Consider the following 17,375-nt stretch of genomic DNA (forward strand, 5'->3'; position numbering starts at 1 on the left):
TGTGATAGCGATGGAGCAAATGAATAGCCAGGCTCAGAGCAGAGTAGCTGGGAAACCATGTTTTGCCAAGATATTAAACACAATTTGGGCCTCTTATAATAATAATAAAGTTGGGACTTTGGAGGTCATCTAGTCCAACCCTCTGCTCAAGCAGGAAACCCTATACCATTTCGGACAAACAGCTGTCTAGTCTCTTCTTAAAAACTTCCAGTGTTGGAGCATTCACCGCTTCTGCAGGCAGGTTGTTCCACTGGTTAATTGTTCTCACTGTCAGGAAGTTTCTCCTTAGTTCTAGGTTGCTTCTCTCTTTGGTCAGTTTCCATCCGTTGCTTCTTGTCCTGCCTTCAGGCGCTTTGGAGAATAGCTTGACTCCCTCTTCTTTGTGGCAGCCCCTGAGATACTGGAAGACTGCTATCATGTCCCCCCTCGTCCTTCTCTTCGTTAAACTAGACATACCCAATTCCAGCAACTTGTATGTTTTAGCCTCCAGTCCCCTAATCATCTTTGTTGGACTTCTCTTCACTCTTTCTAGAGTCTCAACATCTTTTTTACATCGTGGTGACCAAAACTGGATGCAGTATTCCACGTGTGGCCTTACCAAGGCATTGTAAAGTGGTATGAATACTTCATGTGATCATCTTCTTTTTAAAGAAAATGCAGAACCAAAAATCAAATAACATTAAACGTAATCCCATAAGTATATTGCCTTTCCTGCACAAGGGACTGGAAGAGAACCTCAAAGGCAGAAAATATATCTATAACATAACGCAGCCCAAAATCATGCATCTTTTGAGGAGACATTTTATTAAGATAAATCCAGCAAAATTCCTAACAGTGGGTATATTCAGTCAAACCTGTCCTTCTCTTTTTTAAAAGTTTTTTTTTGTATTTCATTTAAAAACATGATTACATATTTTAATATTATTCTCCAAAATGTGACAAAATAAAACTACATTTGGGATACAACAAGTTTCCAGCTTCTTAAGATTTTTCATGAAAATATCTCACCTTCTTTATAAAAGCAAGTCACAGAACCACCGGAATGTCTGACACAATTGTGGTTTTTGTGTGTATTTTTTTTTTTAGACCTCCCCACGTTAAGAAACCATACAACATGTAACAAGGGTAAAATTAAAATCTGAATTCCGTATGACTGACACACAAAGGGATTATATACTGATAGAAGTCAATAGCTACCACCACTGATTCTTTCTGGGTACCATACAAACTATGACAATCACAAAATTTTAAAAACAATAATTTTTTGTTGTTGTTGTCGTTGGTTGGTTGGTTTTGAAGTCCAAGTAACCGAGATGAAGATGTTCCATGATTAAATTCATGCTAAAAAAACCTGCATTTATAAAATAGTTGATAAAAATATTCCTCTCTTAACAATACAGTATGGAGGTACGAATACCAAATGATGGAAATGAAGAGGGCTAAATCTGTTACTCGGACTTGGCTTCCTTGTCATCAGATACTTCAGCAGCTGGTGCCTGTTAGTATTGGAGAGAAACAGAAATTGAATTAGACTTGGAAGAGAATCCATTGCAGAGGATGCTGGGTGTAACCGTAGCTCAGTCCCATAAACCATGAATTCTGCACAGTTTACCAACTTCCATTCTTGCACACAACAGCAGAAGCAGACTCCCAGCTTTGGCTTACTAGCTAACTCTAGCGCCCAACCATATTTTTTTTCCCTAACTCTGAACTCCTATGGCACAATGCCCATCGGTCTGTAAGGAAGCCATCTGAAAGCACGGGACGGTACAGCTTCCATGTATGGCTACCCTCTCCCGTATCACAGAAGGCCGCTGCTGAATTTAAAGAAAAAAGACATCCCTTTTAAAAACACATTGTGCCTAATAGGAATCTGCATCTCTACATAATATTGCTGGCAGTTTGGGTAAAATAAAAAACAAATAATGTGCTACACAGAAGAACAGAGAGAGAAAAAGAGAGAAATGTCTGCATGTTGGCTGAGGAAAAAAAGAAAACAGGCAAATAAATGAACTAAAATGGCCCGGTTTCTGGCCCTGGAGACTCACTTTTCCCTGTGGTGCAGGCCTTTCCTTTCTCCAGAACTGCTTCTCCTAAATAACTATTATCTGTGGTGTGTGTGTGTGTGTGTGTGTGTGTGTGTGTGTGCCAGCCCCCTCCATGCTTGTTTTAGGGAGAAGCTAAGCTAAAAACGAAAAGTAAAAGTTAAACGCCAGGTTTCCTTAACCACTGCGTGGTTCACTGCAGGGATCTGCTTAACAACCATATCGAAAAGGTCGTAAAATTTGAGCATGACCCACTTAGCAACTGTCTTGTTTTAGCAATGGAAATTCTAGTCTCAACTGTGTTGTTAAGTCAAGGACTATGTGTATAAGGATTGGATACAAAGCGGAAACTGTTGAGTGGAGTTCCCCGATTCTCTATGTCAGGGGTCCTCAAACTTGGCCCCTTTTAAGACGTGGACTTCAACTCCCAGAATTCCCCTGCCAGCCATGGCTGGCTGGGGAATTCTGGGAGTTGAAGTCCACAAGTCTTAAAGTGGCCAAATTTGAGGACCCCTGCCCTATGTATTTGGAAAAGATTCTCAGGACGGCGGGATATATCGTACCTCGTTAGTTTTGGTATCTCCGTTCTCAGAGTGGTTTTCTTCTTTAGCATCTTCTTGCTTAGTTTCATCTTTTCCTTTGGCTCCCTTCTTCCCTTTTGTTGTTACCTTTTTGTCTTCTTTCTTATCATTCCCTCCTTTTTCTTTCTGTTAGAGGGAATCACATGCACACACAGAGAATAAAGTCTCACTTGGTCACCCATCCTTTTTCAGTGGCCAGCCTCAAAAACACCACTGCCTAAATCTGGCACTCAAATATAAAATTAGTATCTTTATTTGTTGAGGGTAAAGCAATACAGTTAGTCCTTGCTTAGCGAGTGCCTCATTTAGCAACCGTTCAGTTACTACTGATGAAAAAGTAACTTTTTTTTTGACGAATCCTTGTATTTATAACCTTTTCAGGATGCATATTATCTTTAATATTTTTTTTCTTTAAAAAAAAGAGTATTGGCAATCTCATCCTGAAGTATGGATACTACTGAAAAATCACCGTCTCAAATAATGAAGTGTATACTACTCATTAAAAAAATCTTTTATCTGTGCTTTCAGCATAAGATTATCATATTTGGATGCCATGCAGGAGGAATTGTTAATGCAATTAAAAAGGCTGATAAAAACAAAATGCATCCAAATTGTATAGAGGTTTTCTGTGCCAGGATTCCCTGCTACTTTATCTGAATGTATCTTTTTGATTGGATAAAGAAAGGTTTATTTTTCTTAGCTAGCCCAATACAAAACAAAATAAGATAAATGTGGAGGTAATGACTTTAACTCATTTCCATTGTACATTGTAACCTGTGAAGAATGGCTATTTGGAAACATTGTCAAATCTGAGTTTCCAGGATACATTGCATGCTGCAAGTAATAATGTACACATATAAACCTAAGGAAGGAACATGCCAACTGCAAGACTAAATTTATTTTCTATGAATTAGCTAGGATCTCTTTTTTTGTATATATTTTATTAATTTTTGTAGGGTTAGGGTTAAGGTTAGGGTTGGTGGTTTTTAAAACAACATTCTTAATATTTAGCAAACAGCATATTGTCTGGGTTCATGTATTTAAAAAACAATAAGAGTTAATTTCTATATTATCTTAATCAGTATGTTAGTTAATCGCTCAATAGTCTTCTTCTTAGTATATATTCAATGTTACATAGTACACATCATGTTCCTTTCTCTCTAACTGGCTTTTCTAGCCATTGGTAAAAATTGTCCCATGTTCTAAAGTACACAGAGTCTTCTTTCTCTTTTATCTTTAATGTCAATCTGTCCATTTCTGCACAATCTAAAATTTTCTTAATTAGTTCTTCTTCCATTGGTAAGTTTTCATTTTTCCAATATTGGGCAAATACAATTCTTGCTGCAGTTAATACATGTAAAATTAAATATACACAATCTTTCTCGTAGTTTCCTCCTATTATGCCTAAGCTGGAATCTTGATGTAACTTTCTCTCAGTTTCATCACCACCACCACCACCACCACCAGATTCATTAAAGTAAAATTTTCAAACTTTTATTTACAATCCAGCCCTTTCATTGAAGCTCTGGCCAAGCTCAAAGTCATACAAAATCCAGTCAATATAGCACAGGGCTAAAATCAAGCACCCTTCTTAGTTACATTTCCATACGGTTTTCTCCTCCCTTTAACAAATTCACAGGAAAATCATGAATATAACTGAATAACATAGTTGGAAGGGACCTTGGAGGTGTTCTGGTAAAACCCTGCTCAATCAGGAGATCCTGTGCCATTTCAGACAAATGATTGTCCAATCTCTTCCTGAAAACATCCAGTGTTGGGGCACCTACAACTTATGGAGGCAAATCGTTCCACTGAACAATTGGGAATTTCTTAGTTCTAGGCTGGATCGCTCCTTAGTCAGTCTCCATCCATTTCTTCTTGTCCTGCCTTCAGGTGCTTTGGAAAATAGATTGACCCCCTCTTCTTTTGTGACAGCCCCTTAGATATTGGAACACTGCTATCATGTCACTCCTAGTCTTTTTTTTTTTCTCAATATAGGTTCCTTGTTCTCCTCTCGCAGTAACTCTAAGCCAGGGGTCTTCAAAACATGGTCCTTTTATGACTTGTGGACTTCAACTCCCAGAATTCCTTAGCCACCGTGCCTGGCTGAGGAATTTTGGGAGTTGAAGTCCACAAGTCATAAAAGGGCCAAGTTTGAAGACCCCTGCTCTAAGCTAGATTGAAAGTAACCCAGTCAAGCTAGCAGCAACCTTTAAAGATAGTGAATTAAAACTGTCCTTCCCCTCCTCTACCAATGAAGTTCTGCAGTTTAACCACTAAGTGTCATTCAATTCCCTCCATTTTACTTGATATGTCTTCTTTTCCATGGCTTATGTGAATGACAATCTGTCATCTTCAGATACAATCTGATCAGGGCAGAGATTTTACTTGGCTCCCACAGATAAACAGTCTGGAAAACGACTGCCTTGCTGATTGTTTTAAGATGCCAAGCCTATCCCAGACTCAAACAGCCTTGGCCCCATATTTTGGATTGCTAGGGATGTGTTCCCCTTCTAAAACCATCTGTCATGGTGGACAGCAAAGATTCTCAGGGGAAGGAATTTTCATTAAAAACTCCAGGGTTTGCTTACCCTCTTTCAAATCTGCACACTTAAGAGAACAACACAGTTGCTCATCTCCCCTTTCCCCCCCTTTTAGATACATCTTAGCTACTCAGTTCCTTGGCCATACAATTAAAACCATGCTCTCAAAGTAAGCAATGGACTAAATAAGACTGGGATCTCACATCCATATAATCAAAAGCCACTAATCCAAACTCTCCAAATATATTTCCCACTTAGTAAAAGTAAAAGTTATACTTTGTCGTTATCATCATCATCATCTATATCAGTGGTTCTCAACCTGTGGGTCGGGACCCCATTTGGGGTCGAAAGACCATTTCATGGGGGTCACCAAACAAGGCTGTCCGCCATTTTCCCCCCCTTTTCTTTGGCCACGCCCCTGGCACCCGGTGATGTATAAGTGGTTGGGGGTCACCACAACATGGGGAACTGTATTATGGGGTCGCGGCATTAGAAAGGTTGAGAACCACTGATCTATATCAAGAGTCCCCAACCCCTGGTCCATGGACCAGTAACATGGCGGGCATGTCAGAAACTGTCTGCGCAAACAAGCAAAGCCTCATCCGCGGGATGCAGGCAGTACATGAAACCATGCCCCCTCCGGTCCGCGGAAAAACCTCACTCCACGGAACCGGTCCCTGGTGCCCAACAGGTTGGGGACCTCTGATCTATATCATGTCATCCGTACACACGCAAACAAAAGAAAAAGCAACTTTCTTTATATCTATTCTAGCATTGAGGCATTCCGGACGCATAAGCATGTCATTTATTTACCTTCGGTGCTGCCTTTTTCGGCTTTGGCTCTGGTTTGGCTGGAGCAGGCTTCTGTAAGAAAAGCACATAGATATGCTGTAAAATAAACCCAGCATTCCTGTTTGTTCAATTTGCTGCAACAATCTCAAACCTCTCCGGTCCCTTTTAAAATGTCTGAAGTTTCTGGCCCTTAGGATCACAAAGGTAGCCTTAAAATCAAGCGACAGATGTATTTGATAAACCGCCACTGACTCTGGGAACGTTTCTTCCAGTGCATAAGTTATTTTTGGGCATGATTTCTATTCTGGATCTGTTTTTTGTTTTTTTTAAATATTGCTTTTAGGTGTTGTAAGCTATCCAAGACCATGTATTTGAGATGGGTAGCTATAATCACTGAAACAATAATTTTCCCATTATAATTGGTGAAGTAAAATACATACGTATGATTACAAAAAAAACAAGGATATAGATCAGTATTTCTTAACCATGGCAACTTCAAGTTCTATGGACTTCAATTCCCAGAATTCTTAGCTGGCTGAGGAATTTTGGGAGTTGAAGTCCACAAATCCACAAGTCATAAAAGGGCCAAGTTTGAAGACCCCAATTTAGAAGCTGGCAAGTTTGGAAAATACTGAAGCCTTTAGCTCATGGTGAAGCAATAGTGTCATCTGTTTAGAGTAAATATTATATTTAGACTTGGAGATAATTCACAGGAGGCTACTTGAATGATACTTTGAAAGATCTATTGATTGCAACAGCTTTAATGTAATATGGATTTTCTTTTTAAAGAGGCATGTACTCACAGCAGATAGTCTAGCCGATCGTCTCTTTGGCTGCCGAAGACAAAAACAAATTACTAAAACCAAACATCAGTTTTCTTAAAAATAGAATTCACAGAAATTCAAAACATACCTTAGGCAATCACACTGACTCAATTTAAAGCAAAAATCTCATTACATTCATTAAGGTTTTCTTCCAAATAAATATGCACCGGGTAAGTTTTGCAAAAGTGAAATGTAATATTGAAGGAATGTCAGTGTCAAGACTGTGGGCTGGTTTGTAACTCTTACAGCACAATAAACCATAGCTGACTGGAACAAAAATAAGCATCATGTCTACATACTCTCTTCTCTTGACCCTTTTATTAATACAATAAATTCTAGGGTCAATTAAACTAGGGTCTTAAAACCGAACTGAGATATTGCTTATCTGCTGACTACTTATCAAGATGTAGAACTTAGTATGGTTAGCAATTTCCCAAAATGTTTGCTTTATTGTACATAAAAAAAAAACCAAAAACGATACTGACAGTATTTGTTATCTGCCCAATTTAACACATTTTGTTGGACAGAAATGTGAAAATGAGCCACTTTGGTACAATAATGAAAGCACCAAGGCACCATGAGTTTTAGTCCTGCTTTAGGCCAAAGCCAACATTTGTTAGAAGCTTAACAGTGAGAAGGCAAGGGCCAACCACTTCCCCAACTGTTGCCAAGAAAACTGCAGGGAGTGTTCTGTGTAATTGCCAGGAATCCAAAGTGATCTGAAGACAAACAAGAACAGAACTAACCATTTCCTGGGTTCAGTTGTATCTCCATTCTCCAATACTGACGTGGAGTTTATTTTAGCTTTTGACCAACTGTAGCTCTCTGTGACACTGAAATCTGGTTTGAAAAAAGATTTGATCCCAAAGTCTAATGTCATCCTGGCCCTTTCTCACAACTTAAACAACCTACATAGTTTTGACATCGGGGAAATGACCATTTAAATCAGTGGTTCTCAACCTGTGGGTCGGGACCCCATTTGGGGTCGAACGACCATTTCACGGAGGTCGCCAAACAACGCAGTCCGCCATTTTTCCCCCTTTTCCTTGGCTGTGCTACTCCCTTTTATTCTATGGGCTTTTGAAAGCCAATAGAAGAGACTCTCTTGAATAGAGTCTAATTCTATTGGCTTTCAAAAGCCAATAGGAATTGTCCAGGCTGTCTCTGCCCTGCTGAGCCCGCCAAAAGTCCCATTCTGCAAACGGTGCTGCACCAGTTGCGTAGTCCTTGACTTACGACCGGTTGAGTAGTCCTCGACTTACGACCGGTTGGGGGTCGCGGCATTAAAAAGGTTGAGAACCACTGATTTAAATTGAAAAGTAGAAGTCTCTCGCTTCCAGACCCACAGATGAAAAAAAAAGAGGAATGGAACCCATATTGGCTTGAGGTTGGCTGCAGCACATTCTGCAAGCAGAAAGACTGGTTTCTTGGTAACAATTAAACTGAGGCAGAATCCTAAGCTACATTGTGGTTTACAATCTGTGACTCAAAAGATTAATGTACTGAATGCAGCCCAATTGTGGCTGATAGCATGACAATACTATGAAGAAAAGGGGGGGGCAACATTCTTACTAAGTGTTTTTTTTAAGCAAGTCCAACTGCACAGATTTTTTTTTTAATTGCATGAAGAATTCTGCATGCCACTCCGCATATAAATTGTGTGTGCACTGATCAGTTTGCAAATTCTTGGCAAAGTCAATCTTCCAACATATCCTTTCCATGTAGATTTAAAATCCTGCCACATGCTTGCATTGCATGTCAGCCCTTGAGTTGCACAGCAATATGTTCAGCTCAGCTTTTCCCAACTCCTCTGAAGACTTGCTTCATCTTGACAACTGAATATACATATACGTGTGTGTGTGTGTGTGTGTGTGTGAAAAACTTACCTCCTCCTTTATTTCACCTTCAGCTGCAGCCTAGTTTAAAAAAGAAATAAGCACAATATAAACTACTTTTGTTCCAATGTGACTAACATAAATGGTTTAGTAAATAGGAGGTAGTAGACATTTTTAATATAAATTAAAAATATTGGGATCAATCAAAACTGTCTACAGATTATTTAGCTTATGAGTAAATTTTAGATTACTATTAATAGTTTAATATATTATTTCTAGTATTATGGTTTAATTGTATTATTATTTTTGTTTTTAATTTGTTTATATTTGTCTTGAAAAGGAGTTAAAGTATGTTATGGATTTGATTGTTAATATAGTTGGGTAATGTTAGATTATGATTGTTTATTTTTAACCCTGTAATCAGCTTTGGGAAGTAGGAAGGGGGGGGGAGGGATTTGGGGTATATATTGTGTAAAATATTTAAAACTTTTAATAAAAAAAACTGTACAGATTTGGGGAGGCAAATGATAAAGAATTAACAGATACAGGAGTGCAAGAAAAATTCAGTAGGAACTGATTAATTTAATTTATTACTTTATTAATTAATTTATCTCTGGACTTTGTCAATTCTACATCAAGCCTTCTAACTTTCCCTGTACGTTTCTGCAAAAAAAAAAAAATCCCAATAAAATATAGCGCAGGACACCTTTTTTTAAAAAAAAAATGAGAAACATTCTTCAGCCAACAGCTGCAATTTTTAATAGTCCGGAAGCTTTTCACACGCTTTGAACTCTTGCAAACTCCCGGACTACACATCCCACAATGCCTCGGGCAGGTCCGTTTTTTTTTTGCTTGACGTCACCGCGCCCCAAATTTAAAAAAACGGAGAGAAAAAAAACTCCCGCCAAATTACCTGCAAAGAGCAAGGTCGTTCGCAAACGACCTGCAAAGGGCGTGGAGCATTTAAAAGCGGCTCGCTTAGCTTCCACCCTCCCCACCCCCGGGGGGGAAGTGGGCACATCGAGAAGCGAGTCCGCTCGGCAGGCTCGTTTGCTGCCCTACAACTGCACAAACCGAGACCCCCCCATTTTTATTGCATGCTTTCTCCCCCCCCCTTATGTAGCTGCACTTCCAAAAACGGGAACCCCCGATGGGTAAATCTCAAGTAGCGGATTTGCAGAAGAAGAAACAATAAAATAAAAAGAGGAGCAAAAGAAAGAGCGGAGGGGGGGGGAGAGAGAGAAAAAGAGACGCCTCCTTGCTAAAGTTGCATCGATTTGGGGCTTCGGAAATCTCTTGCCACATCTCTCCCCCCCCCCCGTTCCAATGGCAAAGCTCTGCGCCCCCTACCGGCTCCTCGTCGCCACTGCACCACCATCTGGTATGACAAGTAGGAGGAAGGGCCACAAAGGGGGGGGGAGAGAAAAAAAAATAAAAAGAACAAAGGCAATCGCAGGAGAGCCAGAGACCCCAAATCGGGGGAAGCCTCGGCCCAAACCGCGTCCAAACGCCCCTCCGACGGCCAAAGACAGCTGGGGGGGGGGGGCTCAGCGAGGCTTTTGCATTTGGTGGCGGCGGAGGAGGAGGTGGGGCGCCAGGCAAGCCTGCCTGCGGTCAGCAGCGGCACTATGGCTGTTTGCAATCCGGCATGGAGACGCACCGAGCAGGCTTCGTCTGGCAAACAAGCCCCCACCCCCCCCACCCTACCAAACTCCACTCTGCCCAGCTATCGGCTGGTCGCGATCGCGGCGGCCAAGCGCTCTCCCTCGCTCCCAGCGCCGCTTGCCCAGGACACAGCCAGCCGCCTGGAAAAACGCTTCCACTAAACCGCACGCACGCACACACACACATACACAAGCAGCAGCGCGCGCGCGCGCGCAAGTCAAGCCATCTTTCCCCCCCCCTTCCTCCCCGCGCAAAAAGGGGCTTCTCACGCGTCTCCCTTCCTCGGTCCGTTGCCCCCACCACCATGTTTGTTTGCTTACCTTTCTTTTGGGCATAGTTGAGCCTTTAACAGTTGGTTGCAAGCCCGAAAGAGATGCGGATTTTTGCAAAGGGGGAGGAGGAGGGAAAGGCGGTCGCCCTCCCCTCGAAACAAATGCAAAAGATGAAGGAGGAGAAGAAAAAAAAAATCAAAGCACCGCGCGCGAAACAAACCCGCTTTTTTTTTTTTTTAAGAAAAGGCCCGATTTTGGTTGGTCGGTTGGATTTTTTTTAAAAAAAACAAAAACAAAAAAAGTCTTTTTCTTTCTTTGCAAAACTGTACAAAAACAGCAGGAGTCAATTGCAGCAGCAGCACAAAAAAAAAAAACCCAACAACCCTGAATCTTTTTTCTTTAAAAAAAAAAAAATCCCCCTTCTTTATTGCAAACAGTAAAATACACCAACACTCAACCAAACTGCATGAATGGGAAGCGCGAGGAAAGTCCGGGCCGAGAATGACGCGCGCCTGAGCCAATAGAAAGCTCGGGCCAGACCTGGGCAAAGACGCCGATTGTAGAATTCGGGCGAGAGGCGGAGCCAGACTCTTAGCGCGAGAGAGGCGCTCGCGCGCGTCGGCCCGGGCTCTTTGCCGTCTGCGCAAGCGAGCGAGCGGCCCTTAAAAGCGCTTCCTGACCCCCCCCTCCTTTTCCACCCTCCAAATGGGCAAGATGGCCCGGGGCTCCCAGGCCAGCCCCCCCCCCTTGTATGCCCCCTCCTTTTCCCTGCACCCCCCCCCCCTTCTCTAGCTTGCAACACCCACGTCGCCTCTCCTGGCGCCCAGCCCCTTGGGGCAACGAAAGGGGAAAGGACCCCCGTGCAAGCTCGGGCGCTCGCCACGGCCTCTTTGCAGCACCCCCTCTCCGTCTGCAAGAGGCGGAAAGTTCCCCGAAAGTTCCCCCGAGGAGGGGGCTTGGGCAAAGGCGGGCGGGCGAGCGCGCGCGGGCGAGCTGGCTTTCCTTGCACGGCTGCAACATGGCTGCCCTAGCGCCTTCCCTTGGCGAAGGCAGTGGCTGCGGAGGAGGAAGAGGAAGAAGAAGGGTGCAGATGGGGGAGGGGGTGCTGAGAGCCCCGGGGTGGTGGCGGGAAGCTGGCCCGAGGGGCCTTGCATGGAAGGATCGCCCCAGAGCAGATTGCCAGGGGCGGCAGCGTGCAAGGGGACGCTTTCTCGCCGCGGAGGTTGGCCTGAAAGGGGACGAGCATTGCATTGCTAGGCCGAAGACCCGGGGCTGCGTCGCCTCTTTCTCCTCCAAACGAATTAGGTGAAGAACTTGGAACCCTGCATTCCTTAGTTTAATTTGAGGGCTCTACCGTTCTTCTTTCTGAAAGGTCCCAGAGCGCTTTTAAAGGAAACCCTGGAAAGTTTTAAATAAAATCCACATCGCTCAAGCACCGTACCTTCCTACTTAAAAGCACTCGGAGGGGCTGTATATTGTAGCCTGTCTGTCTGAAGCGATACTCTATGCACGCATCTTTAATCCGATAGCAACATTTGTAAGCTCCTTAACCGACTTGTGGATTGGGACTGATTCCCACCTTGGATGTTGCAGGCTTCCCTTTCAAGGAGAGCTACTCCCCCTTAGAGAACTTTCAGCAATAGGTGTGGATTAACCTATTATTGTTTCGAAGTTGTCACCTTTTAAGCACCTTTCATGCCTCTTCTAGGTAGATAGATCTGATTAGGACCTCAATGCCAGACTGTTAAAAGAGTTACAAATACCCACTTAATGACTTTGTAGACTTTTCATTGGAAAGATTGTATCTGACTTTATTTAGAATTGGCTTTCCTCCTGGAGATGTTTATTTTTTTCCCCTAATTGAAACAAAAAATTTCTTTGGGAAAGAAAATATTTTTTTTTTCTTGTTTGGGAAATATTTTCTTGCTTGGGAGAGAATTTTCTTGGGAAAGAAAATGATTTGTAGTTTAGTTCTGATTTGCTTTGAGTTTTGATAATAGAGTTGAAAATGTGACGGCACCTCTAGTAAAAGGTGGTCCTCACGTTTATGGAACCAGCTTTAAAAGGTAACAAGGATAGTGTTTCTATGGGGTGTTCTTAGGGTGAAAACTACGAGCAGCGAACCTGTGCAATGGATGCTCTCTATAGTAGAAATTTTAGAGCAGTGGCTGCCCTTTACTTCATTTTAAGAAGCAAGTCTGGTGGGCTTTCCCTAGATTTTGTGCACTGGTGGTGCAAGGAATAAAGTTTTATGGCTGTGGATTCCATGCTTTGCCAGTCTTTGCTTCTTCATTTCAGGTCAGGCAAAAGTGTAAAGACCACCTTGCATAGAGACAGGAGCCGGGGGCACACTCCACCAATTCTATTTTACTTGGTTGGGGTTCCTTTATAGTTCATTGAATGGTGCCAATCCAAAAACAGCTAACTGATAGGAAAATCGCTTTCTCTACCCCAGACCTTTATGCTTACCTCTATAGAAGGTAAGAGATTTCTGGTGTCCTGATAGACATCCAATTGACTTCAGCTAGATTTAAGTTGCAGGAATGGCTATTCTTAGTGCCTTTCCTTTCTGAGGGAAGGTCAGCAGAAATAATAGGAACCAATTGTTGGAAGAGGAGAAAAAAAAAAAACCTCTGATGACAATCACTGGTCTTTCATTCAAAGGGATGAGTTGCAAGTGAACTGTCAAACCTGTCTGGTCTACTTCTCCAGATCTAACCATTTCTTCACTTCAAGCAGGTCAAAGTGAACAGAACACACCTTAGGGGCAGATACCTTCCATTCCCATTTTCGCACAATCTTGAATTAAGGCAAGAATGGACAAACCGGCAATGAAACTATAGTGGATTTGGCCAGTTGAAATCCAGCTTCTTGCCTGCTGCACCCCAAGGTAGATGGGCTGGGCCATCGTAGAAGAAGAGAGCTGGAGATTTTTGTAGATTGAACGAAACAGGTGGAACACCATGTACCTTCCTTGGTTTTGGCAGTCTGTTACAGAAAGTTAACTGGTCTATTTTGAAAACCAGGAATTATGGCTTAGCAGCTGTGTAAATCCAGCTTTTCTGGTTTATAAACTTTAGTTTGAGGGGTCCTTGTTGCTCTCTAGGCTTGGCTGTTTTCTTGAAGATGTTTCATTACCCAAACTAGGTAACATCATTGCTACTAAAGAATGGGGCTTACTACTGATGATGTTACCTAATTTGGGTAATGTAATGTCTGCAAGAAAACAAGCTCAGAGAGCAACAAGGACCCTTCATTTCAACTCTAAGCAACAAATATTCTCCTTTATTAAAACTTTAGTTTATTGCTTAGTCCAGGGCTTTTCAACCTTTTCACCCATTGTACCACTTTTAGGATATGGCAACATCCGAGTACCACCAGTTGCCTAGCAAGGTATCAAAAACTTGATAACCAAAAAAAAAAAAAGGAAAAAAGTGATAAAGTACAGGTAGTCCTCGACTTATAACAGTTCGCTTAGTGACGGTTCGAAGTTACAATGGCACTGAAAAAAGTGCCCCCCAAGCCACAGCCGAGCAAGACACCTGCCTGCCCGTCGGGTGATGCTCTTCCTCCTGTCCGAGGTTTTCATTGTTGTGAGCATTTCTGTTGAGGATTGGCAGCGGGGGTGGGGTGGGGGGTATTTGGTTTTTATTCCCACCGTCTACTGGGTGGTTGCAGCAGGTTTTGGTCACTTCACATGTCCCTGGGACGCTGACCGTCATAAATATGAATCAGTTGCCAAGCACCTGAATGTAAATCACAAGATCCTGGAGATGCTGCAACATACCAGCTAATCGGCACTTCTTCGGGGCTCAGCAGAAGCACCAGGATCAGCGCCAAGCTCCAGCTGGAGCCTGGCACTGATCCTGGCACTTATGCTGAGCCCTGACAGCCCCAAAGAAGCACCCATCAGCTGGAAAGCGGCACTGATCCTGGAGCTTCTGCTGAGCCCTGACAGCCCTGCAGTTCCAGCCATCTCTCGCTCAGGCTTGTGGAGTGCTGCCACCGGTTCAGCTCATTCCCCTCCCCCGCTACCACTTTTCTAGGATGGTCGCGTACCACTGCCAGGTGCCAATGTACCACAGGTGGTACCCGTACCACTGGTTGAAATGCCCTGTTCTTGTCAATCAGTTGTTGCTCCTGGAACAAAATTGCTTGAAGTCGAATTGTACAATACAAGGAACTTCGCTTATAAGTCACCGGCCTTTAAAAAAAAAACAAAAAAACAAAACCAAGTTCCCTTTGAGTGCTTTGCCAAAACTAGTGTTGGTTTTACTATAGTTTATCTTTAAAGTACTCCCTCAGAACTATTAGTGGCTAAAATGCCCAGAGCTCATTTTAATCCAATTCATGGTTCTCACTGAAGTTTCACATCATCAGTATACAATTAAAATTGCAACATTGGCTAACTTTGAGGGATGATGCACCAAATTAATTGACAAGAAACTGGATGTACACATTAAAGAGCCTGTAAGCCGAGCTGCGCCCCTGTCTTCTCTTTGAGTTGGCCTTTCTCTAACATACTGGCTTTGCCTATTGCTGTACACCTTTATTTTCAAGTTCTCCTGGAATTTGTACATTAGCAGAAGTTGCCACCTGTCTACGGTAATATTTTTGAGTTTCTCTTAATCTTTGTTCTGGAGATATAAACGCCAGCAGATCTGAAAGCAATACACGCGGTGGGTAAAGCAGAATTGGGCTTGGACAAATATTTTTTTCAATCAAAACAGATTGAAAAAGTCGCCAGTCTTTTGCCACGATAGAATTGTTTGTTATATGGATGCTTGGCATGAGGCTTGCTTATTATGCTTGAAAGGTTAATGGGGTGATTATGAGCGTGATAGAAGTGATACAGTATGATCCTCTCTTTAAAGGGGTGTCAGAATCCAATTATATTTCATCTTTAATTATCAAACATAGAAACTCCCAATTCTGCCTTCTCTGGATTCTGCCATAAGAGGGAGAAAAGGGGGAGAGCAAAGGGGCTTTATGGCCCTCACTTCCTTCAGCACAATTCAAAGGACTGAATGTGTGTTTATTGTGGCCTCTAAGCTTTAACATATCAAAGAAGAGTAATTGCCTTTCATGTAAGTTATCGAAGTCCTCCATCCAACGGAAGAAAAAAGGTGATGGAATTGTGATACTTGAAACTATCACTGGAAGGGGGGTTGATTGGGTGGGACTACTGGTAAATCCATTCCCCCTTAAACCTTGAATGGGAGAGCTTGACCCCCAGTCCTGTCTAGCGTCCTCCCATTTTCTCTTAATGTAGGATTCCTGTCTGGAAAGATTATTCCAAGATTTCTGTCTTCTTAATATGCAAGTGGGGTGGGTCCTCGACACTAGACAGGCTTGCAAAATAACTAATCCACCTGGAAGGGAGATCCTTGCCGGGGGATTTTGCAAAAAATTTACCATGTCAGACAATGGAGCAAGAGAGGGGGAAAACTCCCTGGAAAGAGAGCCCCTGACCCAGTTGGAACCTTGCCAGATGTTGGGATCCGAGAGGTCAGATTCCTCAGGAGAAGAAGTGGTGGAGACACGGGACCACAAGCCTCGCTGGTCAATGGGCGTTGGAAAGAAAAGTGAGTGGGGAAAGGAATCAAGAAAGGTGACCCTGAGACGGGGGACCAAGCAACCAGAATGGAAGCAGAGATGGAGAAATCCCTGTACGCAAATGAAGAGGGAGAAAGCTGGGCACCGTAAACTCACAAGACTGGCTCCTAGAAAAGCTATTGACCTGAGAAGAGAACTCTCACTCCCGCCTAGGAGAGGAGATAATACTGAACCCTATCGCTGGCCCAGTTTCCTGGAGCCCCGCAAAGGGAGAGACACCGAGGGGAACGTGGAACCTGCAACCCCAGGGACATCTACTGATCCAGGAGCTCCCACCCCCTACCGGACCACAGATGTCAATCTGGACGGAAGGCACTACCACCCACAACAGAGGCACCGATCCATTCCAAGACGTCCACCGTTGGAAGTGAAATTCAAAGGGGAGCCAACACGCTTGGGATTTTTCCTAACCCAAATCCTCAGCTACATGGAGGACTATGGGCAGGATATTCCCAGCGACAAAGCCCGCATCCGGATCGTGCAATCTGCCCTGGATGGACCAGCTGCGGATTGGGTAGTGAACTTGCATGACTCCAATGCCCCGGAACTCAGTAACTTCAACCGTTTCATGTCCTCTTTGAGAAGACGATTTGAAGACCCCCTGGCTGATCGCACAAAGCCCGTGAAAGAATAACAACGATGAGGCAGGGCAAACGCCCAGTGGCCGAGTATACACAAGAATTCCGGGCATTGCCAGCAAACTGAATGGGCCAGAAGACATCCTCCTTGGCCATTTCAAAGACGTACTAAACTATGATCTATATGATGCTTGCCTGCCCCGAGGGGACCCACATCGACTTGAGGAATGGTACGTCTTGGCAGAGGAAGCAGAGATCGACATATTGAAGAGGCATCGCCGAGGAAAACAATGGAGCCGGCCCCCGCCTGAGCTGACACACCAACCGGTGAAATCATCGGATACAGTCAAGAAGCAAATGAGATGTTTCAAGTGCGGAAGAGAAGGGCATCGAGCTGTAGAATGCCGCTCAAAGGGCCCCCAGCACAACCCAGACAGATCCCCAATCAACAAACCCGGAAAGTATTCAGCTAAGCCAAAAGAAACGGCCATGAGAATGATGGAAATTGCAGAAACCCCCACCTCTGCTCACCAAGGGGAAAGAACTCCAGCCTACACCACAGGGCCGGTGGATGCCTCAGATGACAGCTCGGATGGCGAACCCCTGGTAAGTGGATGCATCACA

At 43.4% G+C, this 17,375-nt stretch overlaps 1 protein-coding gene and 1 long non-coding RNA gene across 3 annotated transcripts in view; one reads left to right on the plus strand and one right to left on the minus strand.

Annotated features, from left to right (window-relative positions):
• LOC120308476 overlaps positions 1-1,110 on the plus strand; it is a 19,967-nt gene extending 18,857 nt beyond the window's left edge. Inside the window, exon 3 of the long non-coding RNA XR_005556852.1 lies at positions 533-1,110. This is a non-coding gene — a long non-coding RNA (uncharacterized LOC120308476). The remainder of the gene's footprint in view (positions 1-532) is intronic.
• On the minus strand, positions 788-11,041 carry LOC120308475 (non-histone chromosomal protein HMG-14A). Of its 2 annotated transcripts, none has more exons than XM_039344565.1 (6): positions 10,606-11,041; positions 8,672-8,701; positions 6,765-6,794; positions 5,983-6,033; positions 2,609-2,752; positions 788-1,496 (listed from the first exon to the last, which is right to left on the minus strand). In XM_039344565.1, exons 1-6 carry the CDS (start codon positions 10,618-10,620, stop codon positions 1,449-1,451), a joined length of 318 nt encoding a protein of 105 aa, XP_039200499.1. In that variant the 5' UTR covers positions 10,621-11,041; the 3' UTR covers positions 788-1,448. The 2 variants fall into 2 exon arrangements, with proteins under 2 accessions (XP_039200499.1, XP_039200498.1); XM_039344564.1 differs by lacking the exon at positions 10,606-11,041 and adding an exon at positions 10,328-10,486.
• Positions 11,042-17,375: the final 6,334 nt, after the last annotated feature.

Source organism: Crotalus tigris, unplaced genomic scaffold, assembly GCF_016545835.1.
Source record: "Crotalus tigris isolate CLP2741 ecotype Arizona unplaced genomic scaffold, ASM1654583v1 scf7180000017933.3771270, whole genome shotgun sequence".
Lineage (NCBI taxonomy): Eukaryota > Metazoa > Chordata > Lepidosauria > Squamata > Viperidae > Crotalus > Crotalus tigris.

Excerpts from the sequence above, each read along its gene's own strand:
- LOC120308475 (XM_039344564.1), bottom strand. The coding sequence starts at position 10,471 with ATGTGTGTGTGTGCGTGCGTGCGGTTTAGTGGAAGCGTTTTTCCAGGC. Across the intron at positions 2,753-5,982 it reads CGAAAAAGGCAGCACCGAAG|AAAGAAAAAGGAGGGAATGA; the intron begins GTAAATAAATGA and ends TCCCTCTAACAG. Across the intron at positions 1,497-2,608 it reads GAGATACCAAAACTAACGAG|GCACCAGCTGCTGAAGTATC; the intron begins GTACGATATATC and ends CAATACTAACAG.